General features: G+C 44.6%; 1 protein-coding gene across 1 annotated transcript in view; it reads right to left on the minus strand.

The window, feature by feature from the left end:
• LOC146821044 (zinc finger protein 777-like) overlaps positions 1–22254 on the minus strand; it is a 305507-nt gene that overhangs the window by 174998 nt on the left and 108255 nt on the right. Inside the window, exon 4 of the mRNA XM_085611977.1 lies at positions 6205–6321. Within this exon, the coding sequence (XP_085468103.1) occupies positions 6205–6321 (117 nt within the window). The remainder of the gene's footprint in view (positions 1–6204; positions 6322–22254) is intronic.

Below are 22254 nucleotides of genomic sequence, written 5' to 3' on the forward strand. Positions count from 1 at the left end.
ATCGCGATCACTTTCGCATAGCCAATAGGTCTCGCTTTTGGGACCTTATAAGCATTTAGTTATGCAACTGCTGCATGGCTAAACACTTATAAGGTCCCAAAGTCGAGACCTATTGGCTATGCCAATGCTTGTTTGATTATGGGACACTGGGATTTATTGGATACAGGTTGTGTGGTTATCCGATGTGGGAGGGGGGTGGTGGGTTGGGAGTTATTTTTTTATGTTTTAAGGTTTATTTGTACTACGCAGGATGTTACACTATGCACTGGATGGATGCTTAGCACCACAAACATAGATGTTATCCTCCACACACTATTACAACTGCTGGAGTGAGGCCGGGTGGGGGGGGTGCGGGTTCTAGAGTTGCGATGCATGACGTGGAATGTGAGGGGTCTGTCAAACCCTCGCAAGGGGAGGCAGGTCTTAGCCTATCTAGCTAGACACAAAATACATATAGCCCTGCTACAGGAAACCCACTATGCTCCACTCTCAGACAACCGCTTCGCCGCTACCTGGGGCACCAATAGATTTTTCGCCAGCTACAGTACTTACTCCCGCAATGTTTGTATCCTGATCCATAAAACATTACCCTTTATGACCCAGACAGTGATCAAGGATCCTGAGAGAAGATATTTATTGATGGTGGGGAGCCTGGGTGCAAAGCGGATACTTCTAATCAAAGTCTATGCCCCTAACGTAGATGTATGTAGCTTTTTTACTAGCATCTCCACATAAATTTCTGGTATTCCTATCGACTCCATCATATTCTGGGGTGATTTCAACCTTACACTGCAACCCGCATCAGACACTACAGGCGCAGGCCACGTCACTAAACCACAGTCCACAGAGGAGATCGAGAGTCTGCTGCGGACACACTGGATGTCCGATGCCTGGCTGCACCGGCATCCCACTGACACCCGCTTCTCCTTTTGTTCAGCATCACACGGTACGTGGTCTTGTATAGACCATTGGTACCTAACCCCGGATCTTTTGATTCATGAGCAGTCGTCAGACTCCCTACCCGCACGTTTTCAGACCATTAACCAGCACTGTTCTCACTGACTTTACCCAGCATTGCGTGTCCACAAAGATCCTGGCGCTTCCCAACTGATGCTCGACTTGAAGCAGTCTTTGAAAGTGAGGTACACGATGCAATCATCGAATATTTTCAGATCAACTGGGGCTCAGTACACCAATATGCCACTTTATGGGAAGCCTTCAAGGTATATATTCGGGCCATTTGTATAACTAAACAAGCCGGGGTCTTGCGCATTATACGCCGGGACATCAACGCCACTGGGAAGGCGTTGCGGGATTTCGGGTGACGCACCCCCTCCAATGCATCAACATGCGAAACTCTTCGAAGACTTCCAGGATCTCGCCACTCGTGAGACCACTTATCTGGGGAAATATGCACGCGCAAGAGTATATGGAAAGGGGGAGAGACCGGGACGTACCCTGGCCAGATTACTAACCCCTCCCCGAAAGCAGACCGCATACATTATCCAACTGCAATCAGACGACGGCACCCACACCACTCAAGGCGCTATATTCTCTCTACCTTTTTGTCCTATTACACCTGCCTATACACAACATGTTCCCCACCAATCAACACGGCCCTTTCTGACTACTTAGCAGAGGTGGCAATGGTGTGGATCGAGGAGGGCCAACAGCAATTCCTGGCCTAGCCTATTAGCGATGATGAGAAATCTCAAGCGATAGATAACCTAGATGGCTCCCGTGCCCCTGGCACAGGCGGACTTATTGACATATATTTTTTAGAAATCATAGAAGACCATACTGGTCCCGCATCTTTTGGAGGTTTACTCAGAGGCACTGGACTCAGGTGTACTCCCTCCCACTATGTGAGAAGCTATTGTATCCCTACTGCTCAAACCGGGTAAACCACCTGATAGGTGTGCCTCATATAGGCCTCTATCGCTATTAAATCAAGACTATAAGATATTGGCTAAAGTGCTCAAGACACGTATATCGCTCTCAATTGATCTAATCGCCTCCCCCCTTCAGACGGGATTTGTTCCGAATCGACCGGCCTCTGTCAATCTGCGCATGATATTTGCAGTTATTAACCAAATTGAGCCTGATCTTTCCACTGCGGCGATATGGTTGGATGCCGAAAAGGTGTTTGACTCCCTGGAATGGTCTTTCCTCTATGCAGCACTTAACAAATTGGACCTCCCTCGTAACTTCTGTGCTCTCATCCGCCTTCTTTATACTAACCCCGTGGCTCTGCTCTGAGTCAATGGAGAACTCTCTGCCCAATTCCCCTTGTCGCGTGGCACCAGGCAGGGATGTCCGCTCTCCCCCCTCCTATTCATCATTGCAATGGACCCACTGGTGTGGCATCTCCTGGATGGTTTGTTGCACCTCAGGTTTCAAACCAGAAATACTGAGCCATGCATGTCTTCTAAGCATAATGCTAGTGTTTCTATACAAAACATGTTCCCCACCAATCAACACCGCCCTTTCCGACTACTTAACAGAGGTGGCAATGGTGTGGATCGAGGAGGGCCAACAGCAATTCCTGGCCTCGCCTATTAGCGATGATGAGAAATCTCAAGCGATAGATAACCTAGATGGCTCCCGTGCCCCTGACACAGGCGGACTTATTGGCATATATTTTTTAGAAATCATATAAGACCATACTGGTCCCGCATCTTTTGGAGGTTTACTCAGAGGCACTGGACTCGGGCGTACTCCCTCACACTATGTGAGAAGCTATTGTATCCCTACTGCTCAAACCGGGTAAACCACCTGATAGGTGTGCCTCATATAGGCCCCTATCGCTATTAAATCAAGACTATAAGATATTGACTAAAGTGCTCAAGACACGTATATCGCTCTCAATTGATCAAATCGCCACCCCCCTTCAGACGGGATATGTTCCAAATCGACCGGCCTCTGTTAATCTGCGCATGATATTTGCAGTTATTAACCAAATTGGGCCTGATCTTTCCACTGCAGCGATATTGTTGGATGCCGAAAAGGTGTTTGACTCCCTGGAGTGGTCTTTCCTCTATGCAGCACTTAACAAATTGGACTTGCCTCGTAACTTCTGCGCTCTCATCCGCCTTCTTTATACTAACCCCCGTGGCTCTGCTCTGAGTCAATGGAGAACTCTCTGCCCAATTCCCCTTGTCGCGTGGCACCAGGCAGGGATGTCCGCTCTCACCCCTCCTATTCATCATTGCAATGGACCCACTGGTGTGGCATCTCCTGGATGGTTTGTTGCACCTCAGGTTTCAAACCAGAAATACTGAGCCACGCATGTCTCCTAAGCATAATGCTAGTGTTGATTCCTCTAGCTGCAGTATCTGCGGCATCTAATGCATACCTGATGGAGGCATTAGAAATAAGTTTCCCTTTTTGTACTATTTCTTGCCACGTCTTTTTGAGTTCTTCTGGGAGATATTTTAATAATTCTTCCATTTTATCCCAGTGAGCTCTATCATATCTGGACAAGGGACCTTGTGTATTAGCTATACGCCAATGGTTGGCTGACTGAGCAGCTATTCTTTTTCCTGATGCATCTAAGAGTTTGGATTCTTTATCTGGAGGTGGAGCCTCCCCTGATTTTTGGGAATTTGCCCTTTTATGGGCATTAGACACCACTAAGGAATCCAAAGGCAACAGACCCCAATAAAAACTGGGTCAGAGGGAGGGGGTTTATACTTTTTGTCCACTCTAGTTGTTAGTATACATGCTCTAATTTGGTCTTTAAAAATATATTTAATGTGCCTTAACATACCTTTAAGCATAGGCAACATTTGTGGGGTTTTATGTGGGCTTGCTAAGGTGTCAAATAGGAACTCTTCTTCCAGTGCCTCCTTATGTAAAGGCACTCCATGATAATTAGCTGTCCTAGAAATTAATCCCTTATATGCAGTATTATCATCAGGAGGGGAAGGTTTTGCTGGATATAGATCAGGGTCTGTATCTTGCGGTGGATATATATTATAGTCATCCATGGATCTGGTGGTGGCTGATTATAATTGTCATCATCCTCCTCTATATCAGGATTTTTGTTAGGAGAACATGATGGTGTAATGTGTAAAGGATCTGTATCTGGCATAATGGGTGTTGTGGAAGAAGGTGGTGGGGTCTGGGGGATATGAATAGGGCTAGTAGCTAAGTCCTTTTTCTTTTTGAAAGGGATTCTGTATTTAGTGTCTTGCTTTCTTTTTAAATGTATCACTGGTTTAGCTGTTATGTGACCAGTATTAGGATTTATGTGAATCTTCTTTTGTTTAGGATCCAGCTTTTCTCCATTTTCACAAAAATCGGCTCCAGTGACTGTAAAGGAGCGTCTTTTTGTTTTGGCGCCTACATTTTCTGTGCCTATCTGGATTTTTGCTTTTTCTCTTTGGATCCGAGATAATTCAGAACTCGAGGGGTATCATCTTGGATCTGGCCCGAAACGGAAGGCTTAACTTTCTGTTTCGGTGCCGAACTGGAGGGCAGGGCATTTGAATCAGTCTCGTGCTTACCATGGCCTGTTGGTAGAGGTGGCCCAATAGCCTTTTGTTTTGCTGGAGTGGGTTTTGTAGGCAAAGGGGCATCTGTAATCACGGAACCCTGTCCAGCTGGAACGTCTTGGGACTCGAGTTTCATCTACAATTCAGAATCGGAGTCCTGGAGGGAGAAGGCCTCTTCTTCTTCTGCTGCCATTCCTTCCTGGTACTGCTCAATGTCCTCACCAAAGATATCAGGGGTGTCCAGGATACTTTGTCACTGCATCTATCTCTGTCGAGCCCGACGGTACCGCAGAGCCTTTTTGGAACGGAACGACCGACACGTGTCGCAGTATTCCTCTTTATGCTCCGGGAAGAGACAGAGATTACAGACCTTATGCTGGTCGGTATGCGGATATTTGGAGTGGCATCGAGGACAGAATTGAAATGGCATCCATTCCATCGGCAGAAGTCTAGACGCTGGTTCTTGAAGTAGAAATCAAGGAAAGAGGTAAGCCCAAAAGCAGCAGTTAGTGTTTTTTTCGATAATATAGATAAGGTTTTCTTAGATTTCGACACAAAAACGTGGAGACACAATCGAAAACAATACCGACGATGGTAGAGTGAATTGCACACCGAAGGGATCCCGATTAACGGTTTTGGATCAGAGCGCCACAATACACATCCGAACACAATGGCGGAAAGAAAACAATCTAACAATGGAGTCGATGTCCATGCGCACTATCACTGAAAGGAGGAGTCACCTTACCTTGTGACTGGAAAAGACTTCTTTGAACAAAAACAACTTGCAAACATCCGGACCCAACACTAGATGGCAGCAGTATGCAAAGCATGTGTATCTACAGCCCACATGCCTCGAACACCTCTTTTTGGTATACCCTATAAAGAGCCTGCTTCCTACAATAGGAAAGTCAAATGATGGATGGATGGTTAGAAAGATGTATGGATGTATGGATGCATAGATGCTAGATGTGTGAACGGATAGATGGATGGAATGGACAATAAATGGATAGAAAGGTGAAAGATTAAATAGTAGATAAAAAATCTATGGATGGCACTATATAGTGGATATCAGATGGTGTATGGAAGGGTGAAAGAAGGAATGAATATATGCTTGGATGGAAGCGACCTCTTCGAGGAATAGTTGGGCTCACTTGCTTGGTCCCATCAGAGCAGTGATTCAAAGTAGGGGGTATTTTAAGTTTCTGGCTGCTCTCTTGTTCTCACTTAAACCTCAGTGCTTGGCTCAAACCATCTCCTTTTCCATGAGAAGCATCCTTTTCCCTCACAAGCCATCAATATATAACAAACCTGTATCACCTCCAGACCGCTATGCTTTGCCCTTCTGCAACCCATCCAATAGAATGATATTCTCTGAAACTAAAGGCTACTATCTCCATGCACACGTTGAAACCATCCTTCAAAATCCACCTCCTCCTACTTAAAGATCCTTTATGTCTTCTACGTGCAGACATGTTATGTATTCTTCCCACCATTCGGTTTTGCTTGAACACAGTTTGCACTGTCACTTTCATTTCTTTTAGCCCAGGTACATCCTTTTTGGCCAAAATGCTCTCTAGAAATAAATATAAATAAACACAAATGCCACCAAAGCAGCCTATGGGTGCTTTTGGTATATATGGGAGAAGAGCCCCCCCCCCTTCACAAAACTGTACAGTTCACAAAAAAGTCAACTCTTCTTCAGTCTAACCTGGGCACAGACCATCACTGCTTTCTAGTCTGTCAGTATCCTGGGAATCCTTCAGACAGTCAGTTCCCTCTGTTTTTACCCAAAATGGTACTGGCGAATTGGTGGGAATCACAGCACCTGTAAATGAAATACATTAATTGTGGATTTGTAATCTTACATGAATTAGGACCTCTTACTTTTTTCCAATATTCTTTTTCCTATATATTCTTTTAACTAATGTTCAATAAACAATTCTCACAGTTCAATTTAAACCACATTCCTGAAATTTAGAGAAAGACTACAGTTTCTCCACATATGACAGTTACATTCACAGTTGAAAGTCGACTACATGATAGTTTATTACTAGAACATTATGCACAACTGGAAGTGATCCCGCCATGACCCTCATATTTCCTCAGCCTAATGACGCATCTCCTAGACTGTTAATTACTCTGGAACACCAATCCATCTCTCTCACCTAGGCAGCATGTGCATGGCAGTCACTGACCTACAAAATCCGGTTAGATTTATTTTCGTGAGGAGTGTGCCCATGCCTACCAGAATCTGTACTTTGTATACTGTTCAGCCCTTGTATCGTCTATATAGTTCATCAATTCAAGCAATAGCACTTAAAGGGAAATTATATAGGCCATCCCAAGATGGCAGAGAGTGACTAATTACCAACCAGTAGTTTCATATGAATAATTTCCAAGATTTTGCCCTGCATCTGGCTGAACTGAGCAAGTGCAACTAACCCAATTTCCAGAGCCGCTGTGGAGTAAAGTAGCTTTGCTGAGATCACTAACTCAAGGGGCGCTAATAGTTCATCCCTCCTGTCTGCATGGTCCAAGGAACCTAGTTTTCTTCTCCGTTTGTGCCTAAACGGGAGGTATCTGAACATTTATTTTGAGTTGATTATATTTAAAGCTCCTTGTTTTCCGTTTTTACTGATTTTTACAGGTAAATACACACAGAAAAGTTTTATTTTCTTGTCTGTATTTATTTTTAAATGTGGATGAAAACGGAAATTGAGTTGCTTTTTGAGTAATTCTAAATACTGTCTCCCATGACTGCCAGGCCAATAGCTGTGTGGATTGATAGGTAAGAGAGCTAAAAAAAGAAAGGAATTCTAGTAAAGAAGCTTTAACAGCAGTAGATAAGTGCAAGGTTGATACTGACATTTGGATATTTTTATTAAAGTGCATTGATTTATCTTCTGTGGGTGTTTACAGCATTGAAACCTGGAAGGCATTCAAGCATTAGTGCTGGTTAAATAAATGTGGAAATATACTAATTTCAGCTTCATTTTTCAATAAAACCCAAAATAAATATGGAGAAATACAGATAAAATTTGCAAAAAAGAAATATGGATAAATACAGACTGGAATGTCCAAAAAATAAATACCATAAAACCGGGAGCCCTACTTATATTCTTCCTGCAGTGTGGAAAAAGACTTTCTGGTATTTCCTTAACAAATGTCCCAAAGCTGGGAAGGAGTCTGGGGATGAAGGATGTTACATAGAAGACTAATAATACAGATTTCTTCCAGTAGTTATTGTTTGACAAGAAATGCTGGATCTTTCCTACCTTCACACAGCCAGTCATTTACCACAGTCAGTTGGGTTCCCCCGCAATAAAGACATGTCTACCATTCCTAATAACCTTCAAAAACAGACTGACTACACTTTTTAAAGACAACCTATGGTGACTTACTTGTCCAAAGAAAGTTGTTGGCGTTTGATCATATACAATTAAGAAACTGAATAGGGACTCATATGAATAATTCTGAAGTATGCAGAAAATTCCAGGCAACGATTTTGACCAAACAATTAATGGGCAACTTGCTCTAACCTTTTTTATCTCCCAACTTCTTTCATAGTCTAAGGTAGTGTAGTTTCCAAGATATTTGAATTCCTTAGTCTAAACAGACTACTGTTTACTCCAATCCTAGGAGCCAGAGTGTCCTCTGAGGAGGATCAGACCTGATTTACCTCAGTGCACCTGGAGTCCACAGGCCTCCCACATTGTGGTCCATCATCTGCATTAGTTGCTGGTTTGACCATGTTGGATAAGTCATGTAAAGCGTACATCATCCACATAAAAGGATATATGGTCGTAAGTTTGTGCCCCCTGTTCTGCACTAGTCCATCACATCTTACCAGGCTGGCAAAGGCTTGATGATTGGCAGAGCAAATAGTAGAGAGAAGACATGGACATCCATGTCTGGTGCGCCACTCAATCTCAGAAGAAAATGAGAGAGGCCTATTGACCTTGCACTCTTGTCCTAAGGTGTTTACATACACTTTTAACAGATGGAATGAATTGTGGGCCAAAGTTAAGATTGTGAAGTACTTGGAACAATTTATAGAATCAAAGGTTTTCTCAGAATCCATGAGCGTCAGTGTGTATGGCCCTGACAACTCATGTATATGGGCCAGAGGTGTCTGTATACTTCTAATGAAACATCTACAGCCCCAATTAGGCATAAAGCCAATATTTCTTGGTACCCCAGTGTATCACTTACTTTTACACATCTATTTGGAAGGGCTTTACCTAGTACTTTTATTTCAATATTAATTAATAAGAAAGGGACAGTACGAGTGGCACCTCCCGGTTTCGGCACAAAAGATATTGTCATTGATTGAAAATAAGGAAGGAACGGCATGTAGTGGAAGAGGGCTGTTTGGCAGAACTTCCATTAAAATGTATTTATTTTAATGCAAGATCCCTACCCGAGCATGGTTTGGAAATTTGGGATATTTTGGCAGAAACCAAGCCTGATTTGGCCTTTATAACAGAGACTTGGTTAAACAACAATAATCTCACAGACATCTCAACTGCTTTACCTGCGGTCTATAAGATGTTAAAGTATGATAAGCTAGAATAGAAGGGGGGAGGAACAGCTATTCTTTTTAAATAATTTTATACATGCTCCACAGAATATGTAGCATCACTAGATGACCATGAGATTTTAGCATTTCAGATCGCTAGTGGGAAACATAAAATGTTAGTGGGAGCAGTAATCTACAAACCCCTGGGCTGTAAACCTGAAATTAATGCCAGACTACTTTCAAAGCTGTTTCCTGTATGTTTGAAATACAACGCTTCTTTTAGTAATTGGCGACTTCATTGTTCACTTTGAAAATGCTGAAGATTTTTTGGTGTAAACAACTAGAAAATGATATGCAGATCTTGCAACGTAATGGATCAAAGGACCCACCCATATTGCAGGGCATACATGTGATCTATTTTGAAATACAGAATCTATTAATATATCAGGATCGACCCTTCAACATAGACAGATAATTTCTTAATTACTTTCTCCCTATCCTTCCAGTAAGGAAAAATGGCTCGTCTACACCCTCAGTACGTATAAAAAGGGTGTTGAACCTCATAACTCTAGATCGGTTTGCTTCCCATTTCTCACCAATAGAGCATTCTGTAATGAAGGCAGTCTCTGTACAGGTAGAGAACTTAAATTCAGAAATAGGTAATGCACTGGATCACTGTGCTCCCCGTAAAATGAGCAAGTCAATTAGAGACCCACCATAAGAAAAGTGGTACTCGCCAGAACTTAGAATGATGAAAAAAAAATGTAAATCTGTGGAACAGAGATGGAGAAAATCCACAGACATATTAGATAGGCTGTAGGAAAGTAGGATCTGCTTCTATAGTTACCCCCACTTTTTGCCTGGTGCTAAGCTGTTATTGAGTAGTCTGACTGGGGTCCTGCTAATCAGGACCCCAGCCTGTCTGCTTTCTCCCTCAAACTGTAATGTTTAGTACTTAGGTACATCCAGATTGGATACTGGGGTACCCTTATCAGTCCCTAGTATATGGTACTAAGTTACTCAGGGCATAGGTACCCCAGAGGTCCCCCATGGGCTGAAGCATGCATTACGCCACCCATGGGAGACCATTCAAAATGGAACTACAGGCCTGCCATTGCACACTGTGTAAGCTGGTGCTAGCACCGCTTATTAAAAATATAGGTTTCCTATATCTAGGGTCACTGCACTTAAAATCTATAAGTCACACCTCTAGCAGACCTTTGTAATCCTGAAGGCAGGGTGCTTGGTCCTAAGTGACAGGGTGCCCCTGCATGAGCAGCAAATCCCTACAGCCTACGGAGTCCCATTCTCCCGGGTTGTCAGTGAAGCAGCCATATACCATATAGAGTTAGGCTCTCAGTGTTCCCGGTGCAAACCATCTAGACCCGGGCAACACAAAATGGTTGCTGCCGACCAGAGACACATTTCTGCCCTCCTGCTGCTGAGCCAAGCTCGAGCAGGGGAAGGCAGAACAATAGGCATCCTGTCACAGGGAGGTGTGACCAACTCCCAGACAGGATTTAGTGTATTGGGACCAGGTGGGTGCGCTTGCCAGTACCACTACGGGCCCGATTCACAGAACTAACTTAAGACAAAATCCTAAACTTACTACCATTTTGGTATTCACAGAATGCACTTACTACTTTTGGTATTCACAGAATGCACTTACTACTTTTGGTATTCACAGAATGGATTTACAACTACTAACTTTACGTCCGCACTCGAGCTGGAAATTCCGGCCCGGAGGCAGGGCTTCTGGGCCGGAGGCGGAGCTTCCGGCCCAGAGGTGGAGATTTTGGCCATGGCTAAATCACCGCCTCCGGGACGGAAGCTCCGCCTCCAGGACGGAAGCTCCGCCTCCGGGACGGAAGCTCCGCCTCTGGGACGGAATTTCCGGCCCGAGTTCGGACGTAAAGTTAGTAGTCGTAAATCCATTCTGTGAATACCAAAAGTAGTAAGTGCATTCTGTGAATACCAAAAGTAGTAAGTGCATTCAGTGAATACCAAAAGTAGTAAGTTTAGGATTTTGTTTTAAGTTAATTCTGTGAATCGGGCCCTACGTCTGCATGAGGGGCACATTTGGTGTCCCCGTGCATATTCCAATTCAAACCAGTCCTGGGAGCCGCTGGCTCCTAATCTGGAGTGAAACTGGACAAAGGACATGGGAGTAACCTCCCCCTTTCCAGACCCTCCCCAGGGAGGGTCCCCTGAATCGTCCCAACCCTTTCCTTAGGGTACTTAAGGGCTTACCTGGGTATAGGTCCCTAGATTCGTTGTGGGACAAGATTCAGATCAGACCCCACTTCTTCTTCTACCGTCTGGGCACTCTGGACTTCACTGGACTTCGTTTGGGCTTTGTCTCACTTCTATTCTGCCACATCGTATGTGCCTGTGCAACATACAGGAACCTTCCGAGGCCTGTGAGCATCAAAGACACCTGAAGGAATCTCCCTTGGAGTGAAGGAGTCACTACCCTGCATTCGCAGGCACCGCAACGAAGTTGACCGGTCCGTTGATCCTGAGCTCCCCCAGACTCCGAAAGGTTCTGCAACACAGGTGGTGGTTTTCCAAAGCTCCCGAGGCCTGCACTGCCTTCTTACTAAGTTTGAGGCCAGTATCCCTCGTGGGGGCTGCAATAACCGAACCACTGTGCACCGCGTCAACTTGCAGTTGCAAAGGCTTGTTGGCTTCCTTTCAAGAAAATCATTGGGCTCCAACTAGCCCAACCTCAAGCACCTCCAGTGACCAGAATCTTCAGCCACACTGCAACGTGTGCACCGTGGCCTGCATCTTTTGGTGAGCTACTTGAGGTCCTCTTGTGACTCCAGTGCCTCCGGCCTGTGGGTCTTTTTGAGGGCCACCTTTGTTTCTTCTGGGCTCCCCTGATTGCTTGGGGCCTGCCTGACTACCCTGCTTGTGGTGACTTCCCTGGACCTTGCTGATCCCGACATGGTTCCTTCTGCAATTCCTGCGTTGGTTGCATTTGCCAAGGCTTGTTGGTGCTCCCGCCGGACACCCACCTCTCAGCACTCGACATCCTTTGTGGACTTTCACAAACAACTTGGACGGATAAAGGGGCCGTCGGTTTTGTTATCAAGCAAGAGCAAGATACAATATGCTCTAATTTTAAAAGGAACTGACAGAACCCGCATTGAGAAACAGACTACATAAAAGAATAATACTGCCCTATAGCAGCGAATAACAATAAGCAAATATTTGGAGTACTAGCGGGGATACGTCATTATTGTTTTTAACAAGCCGAGACTATATAGGATGCGAGCGATGGGATTCTAACAGTTGGGACTGGTCTATTGCACAACAGCAGTTTATTTAGGAGATTCATATGAATTAAGAAAACTCCAAGCCTCATATATGAATGGGAGAGCCCAGTGATTAAGATTAGTTACATAACAGAGCGATACACCTTTCATCTGCTTATAAACTTTTAATGGACGGGAGTACATAATATTACGGTCTTGATAAAGAAGGTGGAATGAGATAAAGCCTTCGAAACGCGTTGACGCCTTTTTCTGTTGCCACAAATTCATCTATACGAACATCGCCCTAGATATTGATGGTCTACAAGGCATCAGGGTGTATGTGTTTAAGTTAAACTGTGGATTATGGCGATTTAAGACAAAGATTACTGTCTGTTTTAACTCTTGTGTTATGATTTTTGAATACTGTGAATGTGATTTATTGTTTTTAACATTGTAACAGAAATTTCATAATGACTTTATGGATAGAAATGGTTTTAACTTGAAAGCAATTCCTTTTTTAAACTTTCTATAAAATAATAAAGGGTTTTAATCAATTACAATCATTACTTCATGAATAATAAGTGTTTGTGCCAATACATTGTAGCCACCAGTTCAGCGGTGACCTTTATGAGTGGTTAGTGTGTGTATGCAGTCAGGTTTGGTTGTATGAGACAAAGTGTGAACTAAAAATAATCCCAGAGGACGTAATTTTTACTTCTTGTTTTAACCCTAGTCCTTTGGGTGTCCAAGGGTTCCTCTCTTTTTTTGAAAGAATCCTTTGTGGGACAGCTCGTGCATGGCTCCTGGTCTTCCACAGCGTTGACTAGTCCTCACAGCTGCAGAGTCAAGGTCATTGTCAACTCTCCTGCAACACCTGACATCGGAGGGCATTCGTCTTCCAAGTCTCCTGGTCACTCCTGAATGACATAGGCTCGGTCCCCTCTGCTTGCAGGTACCGCTCATCTACAATCCACCTTCGGATTCCACCGGACACTTTCTCCTTGTCCAGCAGCATCACGTTCCTGAAGTCCTCCTCTGGGTTCGACGGTGGTTCCAGACACCACTTCACACGTATGCACCCGGCTTCCCGGGTGCAGGTAACGTGGGTACTAGGGTAGCCACAGGTAGGGTGGCTCTCCAACCTTCTGACTTCCATGGGGTTTCCTCAGGGTCCACTGGGAAAGGGTCCTTAATCTTGAAAAATCCAACTGAGACTTACACATAGACTTGTACGGAGCACGCCGTCATGTTTCCACACTGCACATGCTCTTCGTGGGGTTCCTAGTCACTTACCTTGGGTGGTTCCTTGGGTCCCCAGCACTTCTACTTCCTCTCGACATTGTCTTGACTCGAGTCGTGGTTCTTATACCACTTTCTTAGTATATGGTTTGGTCCCCCCCTGGGGTCTACCGTGTATTTAGTGCTATTTACTGTATTTCTATGCAAAGTATTTTGTGCATTGTGTTTACCTCCATGTAGGAGATATCTAAACGTATTAGAGAGTATTACATAATAAATACATATCTTTATAAAAACCTTGATGTTCTTCTTTTTCACTTAATCTATACAATAAGATTGCATTCTAGTAAAACAAGCTGCTTTACACTCTTTCTGGATTAAGCCTGAAGGCTGCTCTCCACAGCTACCACTTGGAGAGCTTTCTAAGGATGTCTAAGACCTCTTAAATCACCATAAGGATTGTCTGGACTGGTGCAAGGTGTCCACTTGCATTAGTGGACATCATATACCAGGTCAGCTTCTAACATAGGCTAACCTATAAAGAGGAGCTAAATAAGTACCACAAAGCCCTCAAACATACAACGAAAATGTACTTTGTAAAAAGAATCGAAGAAAATAATAGTTCATCTAAAGAGTTGTTCAGAATAGTGATTGAACTCTCTAATCCAGTAGGCCGTCCTTAATCACTAACTCCTTCGGAAGCTAACTGTGAGAAAGTCAGTAAAAGTTTTTACGATAAAGTCTCAAAGATTTACTCAACATTTAAAACTCAACCAGCACTGGAGGAGATAAACTGGGAATCCTTGGAATCTCACCCTGATGCAACCTCTCATTTAGGACATTTTGAACCTATTACTGTGAGTCGCAAATGTGATGAAAGAGGTAAAACCAGTTTCTTTGCTGGATCCGTGTCCACATTTTATCAACTCTCGGCTAACAATGGCACTGTGCCCTTATTGAACGTAGATCTTTAATTAATCATTAGTGGAAGCAAGATTTCTGGATGTATGGAAACAAGCAGGCATAGATGTCTCCATACTTTCAAATTACCAACCAATTTCTCAACTCACATGTCCAAGGTTCTGGAGAAATTGATTAATAAACAACGTATTGGTTATCTAGAGACCAATGATCTTTTAGATACCTCACAGACAGGCTTCAGGGCAAAGAACAGTACAGAGGCTACACTTTTAGCGGTATTTGTTAATATCAGACTATTGATGGACCAGGGCAAAGCTGTTGCCCTGATCCTTTTAGACCTGTCTGCAGCATTTGATACTGTATCACATAGTCTCTTGATGAAAAAACTAAACGAAAAAGGACTTCATTCTAAAACCCTTCAATGGTTTAGCTCCTATATAAGAAATAGAACTCAGAAAGTACAACTGGGTTCTTTTACACCTAGTCCAAAAACAATAAGTTGTGGAATCCCGCAAGGATCATCGTTGAGCTCAACCCTTTTTAATGTATATGCCACTCCATCAGCCAGGATTGGGGAAAAATGGGGATTTAACATCTGTTCTTATGCATATGATAGACAGCTGTTAATAGCAATGGCAGAAAGTAATGAGCACACCAGAGACAATCTGATTAATTGTCTATCAGAAACCGCAAATTGAATGACAGTGCCTTTCTGAAGTTAAATGTAGATAAGTCCGTGATATTACTCTTTGGGGGAGAATATTTAATTTGGGATTCATCCTGGTGGCCTCTGTTAGGCACTGCGCCAGAACCCAAACGGGTTGCAAAAATTCTAGGCGTCTTGCTAGATAGTGCATTATCCATGCAAGATAGAGCAAAGGCAATGTGCGGCAACTGCTTTGCCATGCTAAAACTATTAAGGAGACTTTTTACGTGGATCCCGAACAATTGGAGGAAAACCATAGTTAAGGCCTTGATAACAAGTAGGCACGACTATGGTAATGCTTTATACACTGGCATGGCAGATTACTTGTTCTCACGTCTGCAGGTTACTCAAAATGCAGCAGCTAAGCTAGTCTACAAGAAGAAAAAGTTTAGCTCGGCGTCAGAATGTATGGAGGCGTTAAATTGGTTGCCAATGCGCCAAAGAGCCAAGTTTAAGTTACTGTGCATTGCGCATAGAGCATTATACAAGACTAACCCCAAAATTCTGCAGGATAAAGTTGAATTCTACTCGGCTTTGCGAGAACTGGGATCTGGTAATCTTGCACTTGCTAAAACTAGGCGAATAAAGAAAGTTAGAGCAGGAGGTCGCTCCTTTTCATACCAGGCAGCCATACAATGCAATAAACTACCATTACACCTACGCCTCACCAAAGACCATTTGGTGTTTAGCAAGAAGCTAAAAACATTGTTCAGGATTTAAGGCTTGGGGTCATCTGTAACTAATGTTTTCACAAAGCAGGGAGCTATAATTGGCACCGTGATATCCCTCTGGGAAAACTGTTGCGCTTTACAAGTACTGTAAAGAAATAAATTAATAAATTAGTGGTCAATGCCTCACACCCCTGAGCCTTCTCCATCATAGGGAACAGTAAGGGTGAGATTAGGGAGCAAAATCCTTTCAAGAACTCCGTGGCAAAACTATTTATGATAAGCATTTTGCCTGTCTGAATCTCAGAGATTGCACAGGGGTTTTATTCTTTTGAAAGAGTATTGTCTAATACATTCCTGTCATGTGACGGAAAGTTTTGGTATGGAGGTCCTGCATCATAGGGAACAATAACACTGATACCAGCACAGGGCATTCCTTACATGGAGACTAGTAATATTCTGCAAATACATCTGCAATCTCCTATGCCACAGTTTTAAATGCATCCAAAACCATCATGGATACTTATCACGTTTCTACCTAGCACATTCTAGTTTCTGCCTCCCTATTAGAAAGCCAAATTATAAGTTTGCCATATTTATCCCCAAATCTGGTTACTCTCCTAGGGGATACCACACAAGTTATTGTACCAGAAGTAGAAGTATGCTCAAATACAATGGGCAAGTCTATGTGTTCAGGTCATCATCAACAACTCTGATGCTAGAAACACCTAACATGAATGGAGGCACAAGCAATGTCACCATCCATGGGATCTCTGGATGTTCAGGATCTGTCACAGTGCCTATGTACATCTCCTTCACCAGCAGTTGCTGTCAAATTAAGGATAAAAGCTGCTTTTCGGTTAAATATTTGTTTTCAAACGCACAGAGTACTGCGTCAAAAAGGTCCGGATACAATGGTTACAAGACATCATAACAGCTTGGGAACAAGTAATCAACATGGCCAATTATTTTCCAGTCATGACAGAAGAAAATTAACGGTTTCAGTATTTCCAAAACAACATAAAAAAGCTTAATACAAAGGACGGTTTGGATTCCTTTTTATATATTTAGGTTTTCCACCTAGCTGTATTAATTAGAAACCAAATATAGAGCCTGGTTTGCTAAAACACACACATATATGCTTAAAGTGTTTTAATGCATTCTTTTATATGCTAAATCATATATTTTTGAAATGCTTTCAAATACAATAATATTGTATGTAGCGTTTTATTCAAATGCCTTTTCTTTTCTTTTATTCAAATACGTTTAGGCGCAATATTTGTATATGATTATTCATTCAAAGGTATTAGGATTCTTCAGAGAAATTCTATACTAGTTGTAGGAAAGCAGGATCTGCTTCTTCAGGACCCCAGTCTATCTGCTAAAATGTTTTGACATGTACTTAGGTACACTCCAGATTGGATACAGGGGTACCCTTGTCAGTCCCTAGTATATGGTACACATGTACCCAGGGCATAGGTACCTAAGAAGCCTCCCATGGGCTGAAGCATGTGTTATTCCACCCAGAAGAGGCCATGCAAAATGGAACTACAGTAAGATGGTGCATGCACCACTTACTTTAGATATAGGTTTACTATATGTATAGGTCACTACACTTAAAACCTATAGGTCGCCCCTCTAGCAGGCCTTAAACATCCTGAAGGCAGGGTGCGGGAGTTTACATGAGAGGGTGCCCTGCATGAGCAGAGCACCCCTGCAGCCTTCGCAGACCATTCTCCTGTGTTTTCGGTGACGCAGCCAGACAAATAGGTAGTGGTGCATTATATGCTCGCATAAAATGTTATCTCAAAAACGGCTGCCACAAACCATGTTGTGTTTGGTATCAAACACCTTGGAATCATACCCCCACACCGGTAACCGGTGTGGGAGGTATGATTCCACCCTTCTGAAGCAAGCTTTGTGGGGTCCCTGGTCTTCCCGGTACCAGCTTTCTTGATCCTGACAGCACAAAATGGTTGCTGCCTACCAGAGACACATTTCTGCCCTCCTGCTGCTGAGCCAAGCTCGAGCAGAGGAAGGCAGTACCATAGGCATCCTGCCACAGGGAGGTGTGACCACCTCCCAGACCGGATTTAGTGTTTTGGGGCTAGGTGGGTGCACTTCCAAAGTGCCTGAAAGTCGGCATCTGGGGCACACAATGGTGTCCCTGTGCATAGTCAAATTCAAACCAGTCCTGGGAGCCGCTGGCTCCTGCTCTGGTGCGAAACTGGACAAAGGACAGGGGAGTATCCTCCCCACTGTCCTGACCCTCCCCGGGTAGGGTCACCTGATTCTGTCCAACCCTCTCCCCTGGGCATAAAATGGCTTACCTGGCTGTAGGACCCTAGATTCGACATGAACAAGATTCTGAACAAGAAACCACTGTCCTTCAACTGTCTGGACACCCTGGACTTCGCTGGACTTCGACTGAGCCTGACTTTGTCTCCCTCTCCATTCAAAGCATCAACTATGCCCATGCACCATACAGGCTCCGTGCAAGACCTGTGGAGCATCAAGGACAACTGAAGTATCTCCCTTGGGGTGAATGAGTCACTCCCTGCATTCGCAGGCACCGTAACGCAACTGACCGGTCTGCTGAGCCTGAGCTCCTGCGGACTCCGAAGGCTCCAGCAACACAAGAGGTGGGTTCCTATGTTCCTTGAGGCCATGCTGGCCTCTTACCAAATTCGAGGCCAGTATCCCTCGTGGGGGCTGCAGAATCCAAACCCCTGTGCACTGCGTACTTTTGCAACTGCATATGCTTGTTGGCGTTCCCCAGCTAAGTGCATTGGGCTATCGATAGCCCCAACCTCTGTGCACATTTCGTACAAAGAACTTTGGCCTCCTCGCACTCTGTGCCCTGCAAGCTGTTACGAGAGGTTACCTCGCGACTCCTGTGCCTTCGGCCTGTGGGTCCATTTGAGGGACAACACTGCTTTTCTTGTGTTCCCATTGTTGCTCCATGCCTGCCCAGACTTCCCTTGCTGTGGTGAGTCCCCTGGTGCTTGCTCGGCCAGACCGTAACCTTCTTTGACCTTCATGGGTTGCCGCTGCCAAGGCTTGTTGGTGCTCCCGTCGGACAACGACCCCCTCAGTACTCGACATCCTTCGTGGGACAGCTCGTATCCGGCTCCTTGTCATCCTCGATGTCTCCTGGTCCCTTCAGCTGTAGAGTCAAGGTCTCCATCTTCACACCTGAAGCACCCGACATCGGTGGGCATTCGTCTACCAAGCCCCTGGTCACTCCTTAGTGACCCAAACTCTGTCCCCTCTGCTTTCAGGTTCCTTCCATCAAGAATCCACATGTGGGTTCCATCAGATACTTACCTTCTTTCCAGCAGTGGCATTTCTTTGAAGACTACCATTGAGAACGGCGGTTTCCAACGCCACTTCGACCCTATACACCCGGCTTCCCTGGGATAGGTAACTCTGGTACTTTGGTATCCACGGGTGGGGTGGCTCTCCAACCATCTATGTTCTAAAGATGTTGTTTGTAATCCACTGGGAAGGGTCCTTACACTTCCCAGCGATTCTACTACCTCTAGACACTGTCTTGACTCAAGTCGTGGTTCTTATACCACTATCTTAGTATATGGTTTGGTCTCCCCCTGGAGCTCACTGTGTATTAGTGCTACTTACAATTGTTTCTGTGCTACAGTATTGTGTGCTTTGTGTTTATCTGCGTGTAGCAGATCCTGTGAGGTATTTAGGTGTGTTATAATAATAAATACATATTTTTATAACTGCTGTGTGGTTCTCCTTTCATTTGACCAATACAATAAGATTATATTCTGGTAAAACAAGCTGCTTAACATTCCTTCAAGACTAAGCCTGAAGGCTGCTCTCCACAGCTGCTACTTGGATAGCTCTCTAATGTTATCTTTGACCTCTTAAATCACCATAAGGGTTGTTTGGACTGGTACAAGGTGCCCACTTTAATTAGTGGACATCATATACCAGGCCAACTTCTCACATTGGTGTGCAGCGGTTGGGATTCAAGCTTGCATTGCTTTACCAGATGAATCTTTGTATTGATTAACTGAAAACCACTAAGTACTCGGTACATATAATACTAGCTTAGAATAAGTAAGTTCTAATGAACTTAGGGTTGGGTAAGTCAAGAGTTTATCACACCCTTTCTCCAACCTCAGAGTTTAGTTCCCACTAGGTTAGGTAGGTGCAACACCTCACTACACTTAGTATGACTTCTAAAGGAGATGACAGTGGCTCTCTGCCCTCTAGTTACAGTGAGCTTTAATTGTCTCCAGAAAGCTGGAGACAGGGAGAAGTGCCAACACTCAACGTCTCATAGAGACCTTACTTCTTGATGACCTTAGGAAGACCCCTGGGTCAGATGAACAGAAGAAAGTGGGTGGGACAGGGTGACATCTTTTATGACCTAGACTCAAACCCTGGCCAGGATGAACAAGATGGTTCCCACCTGGACAATTCAGATCTTCAGGGGGATGATGGAGAAGGCCAAGATGGCCCCCGCTTCACCCCTCCTGGAAGAGTGCAGAGTTCACCAAGGAGATCTAGCTCCACCTCTGCGGAGTCAAATCACTCAGGACAGTCTGTAGGGACCTCTGTATCTAGCAAGAGAGGCCACTCTTTTGATAGGGAATACCAATTTCTTGAACTTGAGAAAGATAGGCTTAGGCATGTGCAATTAGTCCTTGAGAAAGAGTCCCTAAGAAGGTGCCCCATCATTGAACAAACATGCTACTGGTGCCGCTACGGTGGAGTTCCACGCCTCCACGTAGCACCTGAGGGCCGTGTTGCTGCCCCTCCCCTTCTCGAGGTCAACGATGGAGGCTGCGAGGCGTCTGCCATTTCGTGCTGTAGCGCTGGTTATGGATGTGCGGCTCTGATCTTCGTTTCTGCCTGCTTGTGGGTTTCGGAAGCCGGAGTCATTTCCCCAAGTGGATATCGCTATATTTTCACTGTTTTCATTACGGGGATGCATTGAGGAGGTGCGGCAGACAGCGGACGAAGTGGTGAGAGGATGCAGGTTTGAACTCTTCAGTTTGACTTTCAGCGTTCAGCACGTCGAGGGAGGCACTGTTGAAATTGTTTTTTTTTTCTCTGCGAAATAGATGTGACTGACTCTCTCGGCGATTTTGTCCGGGACTCTGCTTGCAAGTGGTTGGCTCTGAGGCAGGCTGTGGCAGGCATTGGTTAAGTGTGCAGGACAGAAGGGAGAGATAAAAGTGGAGAAGTGTGGCTCAATGGTTAGAGCGGCAGACCTCGATGCAGAGCACTGGTCCGGGACCAGGGTTCGATTCCCGTCGCGGCAGGGTCTCGGGCTATAAATTCCGCGGACTGGATATTCTCGCCTCAGTGCCTATTCTAATCATGGGTCCCACGCTGCAACTCTGGGCAATAGCTTGCTTAATCTCCACAACGGCCCCCCGCGGCGGGATGCCTGGCTTTCACCTTGGGGATGCCCAGTACGGGTTATCTCACAGGGAAAAACCAGGACGGGTTCCCAAGGCAAGCGCCAAGATGCCCAAGGGTAGTTGAGCGCTATATAAGAACATATAATAATAATAATAATAATAATAAAAGGAAAGGGAAAAAATCGTACTCGGAGTGTCAATGTCAATATAACTCACCCGCTCGCAGGCTCAGGGACTGAGCTGGAGCTGGAGCCGAGTCTGCTGACCGCCAGACGGAGGAATATGAAGACACTACAAATTCTAACTACGCTGAGTTAGTGCCGGTCTGGTGTCTTTGTCCGCGCGTTGCTCCTGGGGCTGTGGTGCTACAGGCATTTGACATATTGAGGGAGACGACGCCCGATGCTGTTCTCCTTTTTTTTTTTTTTCTTCTTGTTGGCGAGCTGGAGCCCGATTGTTACTTTGCTCTGCCTCTGTTGGCGGATGGTTTCCTCGGACAATGTGCATCGAGGCGGCAGGTTTCAAGTGGGTGAGCAGGGGAGGAGGCGGTTGCCTGCTCTGGATGTGAAAACGGTACTGTTCCCGTGAGGTGGGTTGAACGGTGCTGATTGAGCTTTGGCTGTTTCAAAGTCGACTGAGCAACTAATCCACATTTGTTCATTGTTGTGCACAGCCACTTTTTTCTAAAAGCATCGAAGGGGGAAAATCGCTATTTAGGCGAGTGAGAGGAACAACTATTGACGCACGCATTATGGGAAAACTTTTAAATGCTCGTGTTAAAGCTAAGCAGCGCCGACAGCAGGCAAAAGAGGCAGCGGCAACAGCCAGGTTAATAGACGGTGCTGTCTCTAAGGAAGGTGATTTGGAACGTTCACCAGAGAGCTCAGAGGCTGAGGATACATTAGTAGAAAACTTAGTCCAGCTGAATATGGGGGATGAGATTAATGTTTTGCATTCTGGGGATCACTCTAAGACTCTTGATTCTACTCAACCTCCCTTATTGTGTCCTCCGTCTAAACAATTTCCTCTGTTCACTAAAAAATCAC

Source organism: Triturus cristatus, chromosome 6 (assembly GCF_964204655.1).
Source record: "Triturus cristatus chromosome 6, aTriCri1.1, whole genome shotgun sequence".
Taxonomy (NCBI): Eukaryota; Metazoa; Chordata; class Amphibia; order Caudata; family Salamandridae; genus Triturus; species Triturus cristatus.